The 15,477-nt window shown below is 46.9% G+C and overlaps 2 protein-coding genes across 4 annotated transcripts; one reads left to right on the forward strand and one right to left on the reverse strand.

The window, feature by feature from the left end:
- Positions 1-28: 28 nt before the first annotated feature.
- Positions 29-9,014, reverse strand: LOC6619236 (leucine-rich repeat serine/threonine-protein kinase 1). 3 transcript variants are annotated; one of them, XM_032720659.1, is made up of 11 exons: positions 8,387-8,760; positions 7,977-8,136; positions 6,655-7,914; positions 4,722-6,599; positions 4,175-4,660; positions 3,730-4,105; positions 2,590-3,669; positions 1,994-2,521; positions 1,103-1,935; positions 612-1,044; positions 29-552 (listed from the first exon to the last, which is right to left on the reverse strand). In XM_032720659.1, exons 1-11 carry the CDS (start codon positions 8,751-8,753, stop codon positions 331-333), a joined length of 7,623 nt encoding a protein of 2,540 aa, XP_032576550.1. In that variant the 5' UTR covers positions 8,754-8,760; the 3' UTR covers positions 29-330. The 3 variants fall into 3 exon arrangements, with proteins under 3 accessions (XP_032576550.1, XP_002043455.1, XP_032576549.1); XM_002043419.2 differs by lacking the exon at positions 8,387-8,760 and adding an exon at positions 8,202-8,289; XM_032720658.1 differs by lacking the exon at positions 8,387-8,760 and adding an exon at positions 8,831-9,014 and having other exon boundaries at positions 331-552.
- A 732-nt stretch (positions 9,015-9,746) lies between these two features.
- LOC6619237 (phosphatidylinositol 4,5-bisphosphate 3-kinase catalytic subunit delta isoform) lies at positions 9,747-15,471 on the forward strand. Its single transcript, XM_002043420.2, has 8 exons — positions 9,747-9,916; positions 10,745-12,680; positions 12,743-12,949; positions 13,161-13,748; positions 13,806-14,112; positions 14,172-14,342; positions 14,411-14,530; positions 14,594-15,471. Exons 2-8 carry the CDS (start codon positions 10,936-10,938, stop codon positions 14,720-14,722), a joined length of 3,267 nt encoding a protein of 1,088 aa, XP_002043456.1. The 5' UTR covers positions 9,747-9,916; positions 10,745-10,935; the 3' UTR covers positions 14,723-15,471.
- Positions 15,472-15,477: the final 6 nt, after the last annotated feature.

The raw sequence follows: 15,477 nt of genomic DNA on the forward strand, positions 1-15,477 counted from the left end.
TAAAAATATAGTAAATAACCCTTAAGTATACCACAATAAATTGTATATTGACATTGTATATAGTATTAAAAAAAGAGCTGCGTAACATTTTTAAATAAATAAATAAAAATAATAAAAAACCTATGAGATATAAAATTCAAAGGTAATAAATTGCACCTCCAAAATGTCAAGTAAAGTATAAGATCGGCAATAATTTTACATTAAATTGGACAGGAAATAAATATTCTTCAGCGAATATACCTCATATGTATCTAGCACCTTCTTAACAAGTTTGTGTAAGGATTTTTGGATTATTAAATACGTCAACAAATACTTCGAATGAGATCGAATTTAGGTCCAGTGCTTGGCGCGCCACAGCAGGCAATGAATGTGATTATCCACATCCGCCGGTGGCACGGATTTGGCTACACCATGGGTAGGTGTGCTGACGGCAGAGCTCTTGGTGGATGACTCTGCGGAGTCCACATATCGAGAGATCAAAGAGCGATATCGTCTTCCAATCGTGGCGATCAGCGGAACATTGTCTTTAGAAAGGGTTATTATAGATTTGATCTGTAAGGGAATTGAATGTCAGCCATCCACAAATAAAACACACAATTCGCCAAACTTACCTCATTTTCATAAGGTCGGAAAACACTAATGGGGCGCAGGGTGTGCAGTTCGGCCACGATTAAGCAACCCCAGGTCGTCCCAATATACAGTTCTGAATTGTGAGCCGCCAGTGCCGAAATCTGGCATTTTATAAGGTTCACATGCTCATCAATCGCAATACTTTGCAGAGACTCAGAGCAGGGCAGCAGCTTTGAGCAGTCCAGCTTGTTTTCTATCCGTTTGGAGATAACACCCCACTGGTACACCATACAACCTGGATATAGACAACTGAAGACATGGCTGTCATTGCTGCACATTCGAGCCACCTTGACGTCTTCGATGAGATTGGGTTCCTCGCTGTGACATAAAGCCTGATGTCCCGACACTCCGTTCTCGTTCAACGGAAATACATTTATCTTTCCCGCAATTTCGCCGCACCACAATTCATAGGTTCTATAGAGAGCACACTTTAGATTTAAGTAAATATTAGGTTATAGATTTGTCAGCTTACCCATCCACAAGAACTGAACAAGCGGCGTGCAACACAAAACCAGAACAGATCTCCGTAAGCACAAAGGAGCCCTCGGCGAATGCGCAATTGCTGGGCACCTGAGTGGCGTCAACCAGGAACACCCGACCGTTATGCGTTCCGACAGCCACGCGAGCTATTTTCTCCATGTAGACTAGACTGATCACAGCTGACTTAATGTTGGGATCGAGCATGTAGGAAAAGAGGTGGGCATAGGTGAATGTGCTATAGGCGTGCAGATTGCCGGAAACGTCGCCCATCCAGATGGCGTCTCCTACCAGGCAGCAGCACAGCATGTTTATCTTGGGCAAACGTTGGGCAGAGCGGGCACGTGAATTTGCACCGTTTTCGGGTGTCTTGGGCGGAGCAACCTGTGGCTGCGGAGAACAACTGATGCTGTTGCACTGCAGTAGGCTGCCCGAGGGTGTGCAGTCCAGAATATCAATGCGAGAGCCGAAGGAGGGTAGCCACAGTTCGAGGCCACATCGTTCATCATCGCCCACACCAACAAGCGACTGGAAAACGCCACAAACAATTTTCTCGCTATGCGGCATGGCAACGACATCCAGGAGGTGGATGCACTCCGGTGCACTCAGTATGGAAACAATCTGACTTGCCGTCGGTCTGCGACGAGGCTGTTCGTGCCAACACAAGACCATAAGATCCAGACAGCAGGTTGGAAACTGGGTTTCCCTTTGAGTCAGAGCCGGGCGACTACCTTCCAAGATGCACTCTTTAATAGACTCGTGGCCCTCGAAAGGTTGTCGTAAACTGATATTCTCATATATGAACATTCCAAATGAGAAGCAGTCCACCTGACAATAAAGAATCGATAAGCCTTATGATTTATGAGAACTAAATAAATAAACATACCTTTTCAGTATATTCCTCCTCACCATTGTAGCGTATGATCTCGGGAGCCATAAAGCCCTCGGTGCCACCAAATCCTTTAGCCCCACTTGGAGCGGTTTGCCGGCTAATTCCGTAGTCGGCAATCTTTATGTGCACAAGATTGCGGGGACTGTCTTCCGTGTGTGGTTGCGGGAGCTCCCAAACCAAGACATTTTCAGACTTTAGATCGCGGTAGATAATTCTTCTGCGATGCAAATACTCGATGGCTCGTGCCGCCTGCAGAACAAGAGTCTGGAAAGTATGCGGTCCCATGTGGGCTCCGCTCCGTCGGTAATGCCGGAGCAAAGCGTCCAAACCGCCTAGAGGAGCTAGTTCCAGAACCAGAGCTAATGGTTTAATGCAGATCCCGACCAAGGGTACAATGTTTGGATGCTTGAGAGTTAGAAGTACTGCCAGTTCCTGGCGAGCAGTGCAGTAGGCCTTGCAAGAGTGCTGCAGTGGATCCCGGTCCCATTTGCCGACAGCTACCTTGAAAGCCATCAAAGCGCTCTAAAATAGAAGATTCAAAGAACATATAACTATGAATTTCAGTACATTCGTTAATTTGTAGTACTCACCTCTTTTGCCCGAGCTCCGGGAGGCACTGGCTGAAGCATTTTCATTGCCACCGGCTTAAAGGATCTGGCGCCCCTTACTTTGCAATTAGCTTTAAAAACGAATCCAAAAGCACCTCTACCAAGCAACGATCCCTTAATGATGCACTCGCTGGGAATAGTGTGCTTATCAGGAATATCGGCAAAGATGACGTCTGGCGCAAGCTGAGCCATTGACTGTTCGAGATGAACAGGGCAACTGATCTTGCTTTGATTATAAACGGACAAAATGCACTCCTCAATCATCCAGGCATAACACACATTTGAGTTATCAGGCAAGTGATAGCCGGGATGACCATCAACTGAGGTGTTGCGCGAAGAACCGGCTGAGTCGGGACCCACGCCCGAGTCCGCGTCCGATCCAGTTCCCAAAGAATCCTCCGATCGGCGTTCCCTCCGCGCTGTGGCGTTTAAATAGGCAGAGAACACGTTTAAAGCACCATCCTCTCCGGGATCACCTACACCGTGCAGAAAGTATGCTCCCGCTCCACGCCTACTACTTCGACTTGGTCGATTGCAACCCACTGGAGGCACTTCCCGATCAGACGGTTCGTTGTTCTGCTGCAGCTGCAACTTCCACAGACAGCGCGGACATAGCACCAATCGAGTGATTAGGAATCGACCCTCGGAAGTGTGCACAAACCGCGTTCCCAATGAAGGATACCAATCCTCCAAAAGCAAGTCAATATGATCCACTGTTAGGGCCAAAAGCTTGGCCACCTGAGACATGTGCGGACGAATCTCGGCCAGCAATTGACGTTCATTGTCATCCACTTCTTGCGATATGTCCACTTCATAGAGTGGAAAGTATACTTCCAAAATGCTAGAGGAGCTGAGATTTACATCGCTCCAGATACCATCTTGTTTCAGCTTAAATCGGTTGCCATCAGTGCGGAAAGGTTGCGTTCGCTCTGTCTTCTGAAAGGGTACTTCCCAGATCTTGAATATTAAGATAGGTCCATAGTACAGTGCTAAACCTGTCTGCCAAAGATTCCACTGTGTGTCCTGCTCCAACGATGTGCGTAGATCAAAGTCCGCGTACATCTAAAACAAAAAAGATTGTACCTAAAACTTAAGAAGATTAGTAAAAAATGTTCCACTTACATCTTGCGACGCAATATAAACGCCACGAATTGCTTCGATTATCTGTTCATCAGCTAAAATCCGGGTGATTAATCTTGACCAAAACCCGGACGGGAAATAAGTCATCAAAAGGATGCGTCGCAACCCTTGGCTAATCGATGCAGAGGAAGATGATGAAGAAGGAGCTGACCTCTGTTCGTATATCAAATTATTTAGATTTACTTCTTGCGATACCGAGCAACCCAAACTACGACCGCGAGCTCGTTGCGATAGCTTAACCGTGCTTCCTGAATTGGGTGTAGCTGCCTCCTGCGCAGGCAGTAAGGAGGGTATGAGTAGAGTTCTCGAGTCCCACGTTAAAGCGACCTCAAACTTGTTAAGTAGACTGACAATGTAGCTTAAAGAAAGAAATTTTAATTAATACAAAAATACTTTACCGCATAGTTATGCACACTCAATTAAATACCTTCTGTTTCCATTTCCTTGAACCTGCACACTTCGGAACAACATCTGGAGATCATCCAGTTTCATCACGCCCGTGGGAGCAAAGGGATTGATCTCCCGCACGGTGACCACATGGGCCAGCATGTCGCAAAGCCACTGTGGATCGAGAAAGTAGTAGTCCCTCAACGTAGCATCGTCATAGTGCAAAAGAACTCCATTTTCGTGGCACCATGTAGTGGCCTGCTGCAGCTCAGCGCCATCCCGGAAGCTCTTATAGTTGTGCAATCGCATCTGTTCGGTGACCAAGCGCTTGTATTGTTCACCATCCAGGACGGGATCTCGCCCAGCAGCGCGCAGATTGCATGAAATCACATTCACAATATCCTCCAAGGCAATGTAGCTGGCGGGGATCTTTTGCAGTAGCATGGGCTCCTTGGAACCAGGGGATCGCAGTTGCATGGCGGTGTCGTAAATAATGTTGGCCAATAAGTGGATATTGTGTAGTGTCCTAAAGTTCAAAACGGTATTTTTTAAGACTTTGACGTCATATTAATAATTTAAAAACTTACCGGCAACTTATTTCGATGGAATCAATCACCCGTGGCAGCCCGATTTTTTCCGCATCGGGAATGGCGATAAACTTTTCCCGAATCAATTGCTGCAGTTGCTCTGCCTTTTGGGGCGAGATAGATTCACCAACGGCATCAAAGTGTGTGCCCACAATGATTACGGGGGAGTTGGGAGCCCTCGCTTGAATGTTGCCAAGCCACTGCAGCAACTCCGCCAGACCCTTGTGACCGTCGCTGATGCGCCAGAGCACCAAATACAGACTCCGTTTGGACAAAAAGTACTGATGTGTGGCGTAGTACTCCTTTTGGCCACCAAAATCCCAAGTACGAAACACCACTGGCCCGTGGGAGCCGGGTGCTCGCTTCCGTTTCTCACATATCCATGTTCCAATGTCCACTCCTACTGTAGAAATGTTTGCGCTAGAAGCGGACGAATGAGATCGATGAGATCGAGATGTGCTGCGTGCGTGTCCCATTCTCTTGGCCCAATGATTTTCGCTGGCGCGCGATCGATGAGAGCCGGAGCTGGACCCTGAGCCCGCCCCCTGGCGCAGTAAGTCCAGCAGAGTGCTCTTGCCGATTCCAGCCACACCAACCACCATCAGTTTCATCCGTGCGTAGGGCTGGGCATCTTCGTAAATAGATTTAAGATATCCCACAATGTCCATCGTCTTGTGTTTCTTGCTCTCGATCATAGAGCGCAATGGCTCCTGCAGTAGACAACCGCGCGTATTGAGATTCCAAAGCCTCGACAGCAGTCCCAAGTGCGGTGGCAGTTCCGTGATGTTGACGTTACCACTAATATTGAGCACTGACAGACTGCTCAGTTCGTGCAACGAGGCGGGAATCTCCTTCAGACAATTGTTGGTCATATCCAGCATAGACAGGTTGGGAAATATCACCTTAGACCGGTTCACGCCTACCACACTCCAATCGGCGTCCTCGCTCTCATTAAAAAGGGTTGTGGCGTCATCAGTTGATAGTTGGATGCGTGTAAGCAGATTGTCAGCTAAGATCAATGTGCGTAGAGACTCCAGGCGCAGATGACGCCTGTGCCGACAAACACTTTTTAACACCGAAGCGCGAAACGATGTGGCAGAGGAGCTACTTCCCTTTGAGGAGGCCGTCTTATAGTCCTCATCCCGACCCTCTGGTAGCTGGACACAACTGTAGCACAGTAGATGCGGATCCGATTCAGTAATTCGCGGTAAACTTGGCCAGCAGGATATCTCGTTGTGACTTAGATCCAACTGCTTAAGTGTTGCCGGGTAACTGGTTACATGTCCCATAGAACGCAGACTGTTGTATGACATATTCAGCCGGGTTAGGTTTACAGCCAGACAGGGCAAAGCAGCGGGGATACTGGTGAAGAGGTTATTCGCTATATTTAAGCTACTTAGCTGGGAGGAGCCCACACCAGCTGTCTTTCCATCGCCAAAATCTTGTTCATGCTGCCACTTCATGTCATTATCGGTTATGTCCAAAGTAGACGACCATAAATTGCGATGGGTGAGCCGTTGCTGAGTCACATTTCGCGGTTTGTTTGATGGCGGCTCCTCAAAAGATTGCAGATTCAATTTGTCTAGGCTCAGCAGCGAACTGCTAGTTTGCATTGGCGGCACAGGGAGATCCCGCAATAGGTTGAAGGCCACATTAAGTTCGCGCAGCTTGGGTGCACGCCACAGGTCGAAGGGAAGCTGTTGTAGTTTGTTATTTGAAACATCCAATATAGATAGCGCGGGTAGGTGAAAGATGGCGGCCGGCAGCGTTGTTAACTGGTTGTCCTGTAGAAAGAGTTCGTCCAGTACCGGACAACCATATGTCTGGCCCATTGGCGCAGGTAAATCGGTTATTTTGTTTTGCGCCACATTTAAATACCTTAAATGAAAGACTTATATAATTCTTAATAACCTACTACTTTGTCTTTACTAACCTTAGGCTAACCAAATGGAAAAGCTCCTGTGGAATTGACGTGAGAACGTTGTGCGAGAAATCAATTCGCGTGATAGCTGTCAGAGCAACATCATTAAGTCGCGGATGCGACTGTAGCTTGGGATTCAGAAGCAACACACCGCTGACCATCCAGGGAACCCTTACAACAGACAACTGGACACTGGAGCCCATGCTGTGCCAGTCAATAATGGTTGGATTGTTGGGGAACATAGCGCTGTAAGATATGTTGCTGGTGGACGGCAAAAACACGTTCACCTCCACTGGTGTGGGAAGGCCCTTCTTGTTGATCTTGTAGTCTGAGTCCGGATGGACTCGTCGGGCCAAAAGACGGCTCAGGATGGCCTCGTCGCCGCCTGTAATAGCCATTCCAATGGCCGTGCCATTATCGTCGCGGGCTCCATGCTTTAGCAAGAGATCCAACATAGCCAGCGACCTTTGCTTGCAGGCCTCTGCAATGGGGACATTACTGAGCCCATATATTTCCTCGCAACATTTCGGGTCGTTGTGATCCTCAACTGGCTTGGCTACAATATTCGGATTTGCCCCGTGCTGTAGCAGAGACTGCACCACGTCTAAGTGGCCGCCTCGAACGGCCGCAAGCAGAGCTGTTTCTCTCGCCGCTCCACATAGAAGATTCACGTTAATGGGACACCGTTGGCACTCGCTTGACTCTTGGGAAGCTAGGTCATCGGGTCCTTCTGACTCTCCAGATATGTGCAGCTTGGACATGATAGCCTGAATGCCAAATGAAATGCGTTTCCTGGTGGGTGTAATAGGAGTGCTGACCGAGCTGGCGGAATCGCCCAACGTACGCCGGCAATGGAGCTGCCACTTTAGAAGCACACCAACCAGCTGCTTGTTTCCTAGAATGCTGGCTATATACAGACTGGTCTGACCCGTCACATCATGAGCGTTGGCGTCGAAGGGGAGCCGCCATTCCCACTGGCCCTCCTCGTCGCGATATGCCTGGTAGAGGTAGTCAGGATAGCTGTAGCTGATAAGGAGTTCCAGCAGCTTGATGTGTCCATTGATGCAGGCGGCGTGCAGCGGCAGCCAGCGCTCCACAGTCGGCTGCTGGATTAGTTCTGGAAAACGGTCTAGCATCAGTCGGGCGATGCCCAAGTGACCGCTGTGGACGGCGGCGTACAAGGGTGAGTACTTGGTCACGGCATGGGAGCGACCATCCGCTCCAGCATCCAGCAATCGCTGTGTAATGCTCTCGTAACCAGACTGGCAGGCTCTAAAAGGAGACCGATATTAGTTTGGCTCAAAATTGACTAATTCTAAAAGAATTTATCTCACAGGAATAGAAGGGTGTTTGCTCCTGAAGGAGCCATATTGACTATAATTTGACGCTCAGTTCCCAGAGCTGCCAGCAGCACCCGCACAGTCCGCTCATCGCCAGAGATCACTGCCGTTCGCAGCTCCCCGTGCTTGATCTGACGCACTTCCTCGCGGGCATCTGTGAAAGATAAGCTTTGCTTGGTTAAATAATACCCAGCACCTTTGGACTAAGCCAATTCCCACCCCGTATTGAGGATGCCTCAATGACCTCATCCACGAAGTAGTCGCAGGCTTCCAGAGCTGTTTCAGTTCCAGTTTTGGGCTGTTCCATGCTGAATTTCCAAGACATTATGTAACCCAAATCGGTGCGAATAAGCCCCAAAAATTAATTGGCATCGGAGATGAACGAACGCGCCGCTGGCAAAAACTGAACTGCGGAAAATCGATGGACACGTTTTTGTGGTCATTGATCCAGGCCGTATTTTGTCGCACTGCGCAAGTCGGAGCCCAAGAAGCGCGGCAACTGTTGCACTTGGTCAAGGATGTGGCATTGGGTGAGTGCGTGGCATTTGTTTTGATTTGTCCCTGCGTGGGTGTCGGATGGTCCAGTGGTTGCAGCGCACCAGTTGCTTCTGTGGGTGGTGGCTGTTTAAAAAAAAGTTTTTGCGCGCCCACTTCCATTGCACCAAAGTCACCCTGTGCTCTTGCTTGTGTTGTTGAAAAACCAATAACAACTGGTTGGAGTTTTAATTGCACCACTAAGGTAATTTGCATAGTCAAGCGTGTAATGCTCATTTGCACTCTGACCGGGTTAAATATTGCGTAAAACTATCATATTGTGCATAATTTCACTAAAAGTTGTGTTATCTCACCTTCGTCAGAGTCGCTCATTGTTTTGGTTTGTGTACTTCACGAGATATTCAAGCCATGCATAGTATGTGTTAAATGGGCAGTATTTATGGTCCGATTGACCAGTAGCACCTATTACTGAGCCTTACTTGATTATTTTGCACATTTTGCGAAATTTTCACTTTGTTTACCTTTTTGTCCACAAACAGTGTGACCGTTGGATGTTTGCTAGAATATACCTCCTCATTTTGGCACGACAATTCTGTTAAGCGCTCTGTGTAAAAGATATATCGCAAGTGATTGCTGTTAATAAGTGTCGTAAGCAGGGGGACTCTTACTTTTCTGCAAAGATTAATACTAAATCATAATCTACCCACCTGCAAAAATTGATTTTTATGTCAATAAGGTTAAATTTATAAAATAATGTAAAATGATTATAAAGGGTCGAACAAACATTTGGAAGACCCAACTATTTTTTTTACTCATACGCAACAATTTGTTTTCAAGTGGAATGTTTGAAAAAAACGGATGCTGTTATATTTCCATTTATAATAGCATATATAAATTCCAGGGATGCAGAACGAGATAAAGTGGTCCACGTTTCTGTTACTTTACACTGCTTGCCAACTTTCCAACAGTAATATCGATATTATTAAAATCAGTTAAGCAGTTTAAATCACTATCGACTGTTATTTGTTTTTATTATATATATTCTATCTATCTGATAGAATTTGATTATTGGGTAGGGTCAATTTAACTTTATTTTGAAAACATCCAATTTCCTGTTATGACTGTTTACGAACAAAAATTTTATAGCGGAGTTATATTGTTTTATAGATGCTGATGCCAACTGAGACCGTTATCGATATTATAATCGAATGAAACACTATCGATATTAACCAGCACCAGCCCAGAACGCCCTATTCTCAACAGGAGTCACCCTGTGGCTGTTAACGCTTAACAGCACGATCTCAACAATACAAATAAAAACAATTTAATATTCCTTAATCGAACACAAATTTGAGCCGATTGCACGGTGCGTTTGAAAAATAACAATAGCGCGGAATGGCCGACAGAGGCCAACTGGAGGTGCCGGTGCATACAATCAAGTAAGGAGCAGAGCAAACTGCGCAGCTCACACCCAAAAAAAAATGGCTATAGAGGCGAGGGCTGGCCAAAATGGAAGCAAAAAACAAAAACAAACGAGCTGCGCCACAATACAAGTGAAACTTCGATGAAAACTAACCAATCCGTGTGCTTTTCAAGCCTTTTCTGACCGTCTGCAATTTCCATTTTTGTGGCATCGCGACTTAGAGATGAGACATCGGTGCCGCGTAACTTTTTCCATACCCTTTCCGCGGATCAACTCCACCCGTTCGGTCATGGAATTTGAACACTCGGTTTTGAAATATGCCTTAATGGCTTAGATTTTCATTGTTGAAAACTTTTCTTTCAACGACCATATCGAATTCGTTTTGGATCCTGCTTACTTCAGTCATTCAAGTGTCTAAAAATGCCAAAAACAACCATGTAAGGGCATTCATAGGTCGCCTTGGCTGACCCTGAATTCTTGTTTTTGTTTTCAAGTTGACGCCTCCCACCCCCAGCCAACAACTTATGACTGTGTGATTCATACTAAATAAAAGTCAGCGTTTTTGTTTTAATTAACAAGAACCGACGATTTAGAGGCTGATTTTCTATTTTATCCCATGTGGTTAAGGGCGGTTAGAACCAACTCAGTTTTACGGTGCATCGATGGGTGTTATCCAGATCTCTGATCATCTCGGTGACAAAGCCAAGGGGTCGCCTTCTTATCAACGGGTGGGCGGTTGATTTTTAGTAATTTCCGTAATTCGACCCCGAAACAATTATCGGTACATATATCGCCATATGTTTTCTTTCAAGTAACCCGGCGCCACCTTCTGATTTATTCGCAGAGAGATTGGCGTGCTGATTTAAATGGAAAACTTTGAAAACAACAATCTGTTGATAAGGTAACCAGCGAAATGCGAGCCAACTAGCCTCCGTAGCCTCAAAGAGGCCACTGAAAAGCCTAACTAGGAGGAACTGGTGATCCTCCCAATCCGAGGCACTAGATCCGAAATCCGAACTCAAAGATCAAATAGTCATGAACATGATGGACAACAGGGCGTTGGCCTACGTGGCTCATCAGCCCAAGTATGAGACACCACCGGAAGAGGCGGAGCCGCCATGCATGCGCTTTTCGGTTAACCTGTGGAAGAACGAGATGCTGAACTGGGTAGACCTGATCTGCCTGTTGCCCAATGGATTCCTGATAGAGCTCAGGGTCAATCCAGCGAACACCATCCAAGTCATCAAGGTGGAGATGGTCAACCAGGCCAAACAGATGCCACTGGGCTATGTGATCAAAGAGGCCTGCGAGTACCAGGTGTACGGCATCTCGACCTTCAACATCGAACCGTACACCGACGAAACGAAGCGACTCAGTGAGGTGCAGCCGTACTTCGGAATCCTCAGCCTGGGCGAGCGCACCGACACAACGAGCTTTAGCAGCGACTACGAGCTGACCAAGATGGTCAATGGAATGATCGGCACCACCTTCGACCATAATCGAACGCACGGCTCGCCCGAGATTGACGACTTCCGGCTGTATATGACCCAAACTTGCGACAACATCGAACTGGAGCGCTCCGTCTACACCTGGCAGCAGAGACTGCTCTACGAGCATCCGCTGCGGCTGGCGAACTCGACTAAGATGCCCGAGCTGATACGGGAGCGGCATCCGACCAGAACCTTTCTCATCGTCGTGAAGAACGAGAACGACCAGAGCACGTTTACGTTGTCGGTGAACGAGCAGGACACTCCCTTCTCGCTCACGGAAAGCACGCTGCAGAAGATGAATCGGTCGCAGATGAAAATGAACGACCGGACCTCCGACTACATACTCAAGGTGAGCGGTCGCGACGAGTACCTGCTTGGCGACTATCCACTGATCCAGTTCCTGTACATCCAAGAGATGCTCTCGGACTCGGCGGTTCCCAATGTGGTACTGCAATCAGTGTATCGCCTTGAGTCCTATATCAACCACCACAACGAGCAGGCCATGGTAACCAAGCGATTGCCGCCGAAAAAACAGACAGTCCACCCCCAAAAGGCAATCTCTTCGCTGTGGGACATGGGCAACTACTTTCAGCTGACGCTGCACAGCATCTCCAATGTGAACTTTGACAAGACGCGCGCCCTTAAGGTGGGCGTGCATGTGTGCCTATATCACGGCGACAAGAAGTTATGCGCCCAGCGATCAACGGACTCTCCTAATGGCAACTTTGACACGTTCCTGTTTAATGACCTGGTGATGGATTTTGACATACAGATGCGCAACCTACCGCGGATGACACGCCTCTGCATTGTGATCTTCGAGGTGACCAAAATGTCGCGCTCGAAGAAGTCGTCCAACAATAAGGACATCGCTCTGAAAGACGTCCCCTACAACAAAAACCCGCTGGCTTGGGTCAACACAACAATTTTCGACCACAAGGACATCCTGCGTACCGGTCGCCATACGCTGTACACGTGGACGTATGCTGACGACATTCAGTCGGTTGAGGTTTTCCATCCGCTGGGCACCATCGAACCCAATCCGCGCAAAGAGGAATGTGCGCTGGTGGATCTCACATTCCACAGCAGCGGAACCGGAACCGTGCGTTATCCCAGCGAGGAGGTCGTGTTGCAGTACGCTGCGGAGCGGGAGCAGACCAATCGACTGCAACGGCAACTGGCAGGGCCAGAAAAGCCGATCAAAGAACTGAAGGATCTGGTGGCCAATTATACGGGACTCGATAAGATCTACGAGATGGTTGACCAGGACCGCAATGCCATTTGGGAACGCAGGTTAATATGCAACATATAAACATCCAATATTCTTTCTCTGTAGCCATTTCCTTTCCTTGCAGAAACGACATTTTGCGCGAGATTCCGGAAGAGCTGTCCATCTTACTACACTGCGTCTATTGGAAGGAGCGTGATGACGTAGCGGATATGTGGTATCTTCTCAAACAGTGGCCGCTTATTTCTATAGAACGCTCCTTGGAGCTACTGGACTACGCATATCCAGATCCGGCAGTAAGACGCTTTGCCATCCGGTGCTTACACTTTCTGAAGTAAGATATACGTTTTACCAGTTTAATTATATTTCTTTGGTTAGTTATTTAATGGGATATTCCATTTAGAATAGGGATATCAGTACTGCTTGATAACATTCATTATACTTCCTTAAAAAAACATAATCAGTGCGCAAGATCGGTTATTTGCAAAATACGTTATATCGTGGTTTTTCAAATTTTTATTAAAGACATTTTTCTTTACCGACAGAGACGAAGACTTGCTCCTGTATCTCCTGCAATTGGTACAGGCCATCAAGCACGAATCGTACCTGGAAAGCGATCTGGTAGTGTTTCTGCTGGAGCGGGCACTGCGCAACCAGCGCATCGGCCACTACTTCTTCTGGCACCTACGCTCTGAGATGCAGACGCCGTCTATGCAAACACGCTTTGGCCTACTGCTGGAAGTATACCTCAAGGGTTGCAAACATCACGTGGCGCCGCTGCGGAAGCAGCTTCATGTGCTAGAGAAGCTGAAACAGGGATCTCTGATTGCCAAGAAGGGCAGCAAGGAAAAGGTGAAGACCATGCTGCAGGACTTTCTGCGGGACCAGCGCAACTCGGGAGTCTTTCAGAACATCCAAAATCCACTTAATCCCAGCTTCCGGTGCAGCGGTGTAACTCCCGATAGGTGCAAGGTAATGGATAGCAAGATGCGACCGCTATGGGTGGTATTCGAGAATGCTGACGTGAACGCCAGCGATGTGCACATAATTTTCAAAAACGGTGACGATCTCCGCCAGGACATGCTCACGTTGCAGATGCTGCGTGTGATGGACCAGCTGTGGAAACGCGATGGGTAAGCAAAAATGCAGAGAGTGTATATAGAATTTAATTTATTCTTGCACACCCGCAGTATGGACTTCCGCATGAACATCTACAACTGCATCAGCATGGAGAAGAGCCTGGGCATGATCGAGGTGGTGCGCCACGCAGAAACCATTGCCAACATACAGAAGGAAAAGGGCATGTTCTCGGCCACGTCGCCATTCAAGAAGGGCTCGCTACTCAGTTGGCTCAAGGAGCACAACAAGCCCGCCGACAAACTAAACAAAGCCATCAATGAGTTCACGCTCAGCTGTGCTGGCTACTGCGTTGCCACCTATGTGCTTGGCGTAGCTGATCGACACTCGGACAATATAATGGTCAAGCGAAATGGACAGGTGGGTGTCAACATGTTGATGAGTTTGGAACAAATTTTAAAGTGTCATTTCGTTTGCAGCTTTTTCACATCGATTTCGGCCACATTCTGGGCCACTTCAAGGAAAAGCTTGGAGTACGTCGGGAACGAGTGCCCTTTGTGTTGACCCACGATTTCGTGTACGTGATCAACAAGGGCTTCAATGACCGCGAGTCTAAAGAGTTTTGTCACTTTCAGGAATTGTGCGAGCGCGTACGTCTATCAAACCATAATCAAATGATGAATACATATAGTAACATGAATATTACTTACATTTGCAGGCCTTTCTTGTTTTACGCAAACACGGCTGTCTTATTCTATCGCTGTTCTCAATGATGATTTCAACGGGACTGCCAGAACTGTCCTCCGAAAAGGATTTGGACTACCTACGGGAAACTTTAGTGAGTCTAAGAGTACATTTTCGATTTAGGCCTAAGTAACTTTGCGTTAAATTCTGTTTTCAGGTGCTGGACTACACGGAGGAAAAAGCACGCGAACATTTCCGAGCGAAATTCAGCGAAGCTTTGGCCAACTCCTGGAAGACTTCCCTTAACTGGGCCTCGCACAACTTCTCCAAGAACAACAAACAGTAAACAACAGACAACTACATCGACATCAACAAGCTGACAACAACAAGTCAGCGACATCTCCCAATCAAGCAAACCCACTCACCAAGTCTAAGTTTCTGCCTGCCCTTCCGATCCTTTGAAACAGGCGTAGTACAATTTTGTATCCAATTCATAAAGTTCAAAACTATGTGTTCACTATGTTAGGCCGAGAACTACCCAATCGACAACCCCTCAATCCATAGCTGATAGTGTCGCTCCCACAAGTGCTCCAATATATACACCTTACCCTTAATTTGTACATTTCACGTTCACCCATTCTTGTAATTGTAATCATTTGTCGCCCCGCCCCCTCTCATGCAGTGATTCTTGATCCTAAAATTTGTTTTGTTGTCTATTATTCATTTGTTGTTTGAACACCCCGCACATGCACACACTGGCGCATGAACGTGCAAAAATTGTATCCTATTATGCTATATTAATTTAAGAGACATTAACTCTATAAGTTAAAATTAACGATTTTCTATCCCTACATTACGATTAATTGTGTACTATAATTTGTGTGTGCTTTTGTACCAGCAACCAATCAACCTTATCGTGTTTCCCGGTTTCATTTTATAATGTTCTCTAATATTTGTAACGTATTTTGTAAATCGCTGGATAAATACAATAAAACGAAAGAAATCAAACGAATGTATACAATTAAAGCGAAACCAGAAAAATATAGATATATTATGTGCTTCTACGTTTACGATAGACCGCATTCGTCTCAATAACTAACG

This window comes from Drosophila sechellia, chromosome 3R (genome assembly GCF_004382195.2).
Source record: "Drosophila sechellia strain sech25 chromosome 3R, ASM438219v1, whole genome shotgun sequence".
In the NCBI taxonomy this organism is placed as follows: Eukaryota; Metazoa; Arthropoda; class Insecta; order Diptera; family Drosophilidae; genus Drosophila; species Drosophila sechellia.

What these genes read in the sequence shown, in the direction of transcription:
- LOC6619236 (XM_032720659.1), bottom strand. Translation starts at nt 8,753, where the DNA reads ATGAGCATTACACGCTTGACTATGCAAATTACCTTAGTGGTGCAATTA. An exon ending in CATCGATTTTCCGCAGTTCA is followed by an intron (nt 8,137 to 8,386) that starts GTTTTTGCCAGC and finishes TATCTTTCACAG; the next exon opens with ATGCCCGCGAGGAAGTGCGT. An exon ending in TGTTCAGTTCTTGTGGATGG is followed by an intron (nt 1,045 to 1,102) that starts GTAAGCTGACAA and finishes TGCTCTCTATAG; the next exon opens with AACCTATGAATTGTGGTGCG.
- LOC6619237 (XM_002043420.2), top strand. Translation starts at nt 10,936, where the DNA reads ATGAACATGATGGACAACAGGGCGTTGGCCTACGTGGCTCATCAGCCC. An exon ending in CAGCTGTGGAAACGCGATGG is followed by an intron (nt 13,749 to 13,805) that starts GTAAGCAAAAAT and finishes GCACACCCGCAG; the next exon opens with TATGGACTTCCGCATGAACA. An exon ending in TGGTCAAGCGAAATGGACAG is followed by an intron (nt 14,113 to 14,171) that starts GTGGGTGTCAAC and finishes TTTCGTTTGCAG; the next exon opens with CTTTTTCACATCGATTTCGG.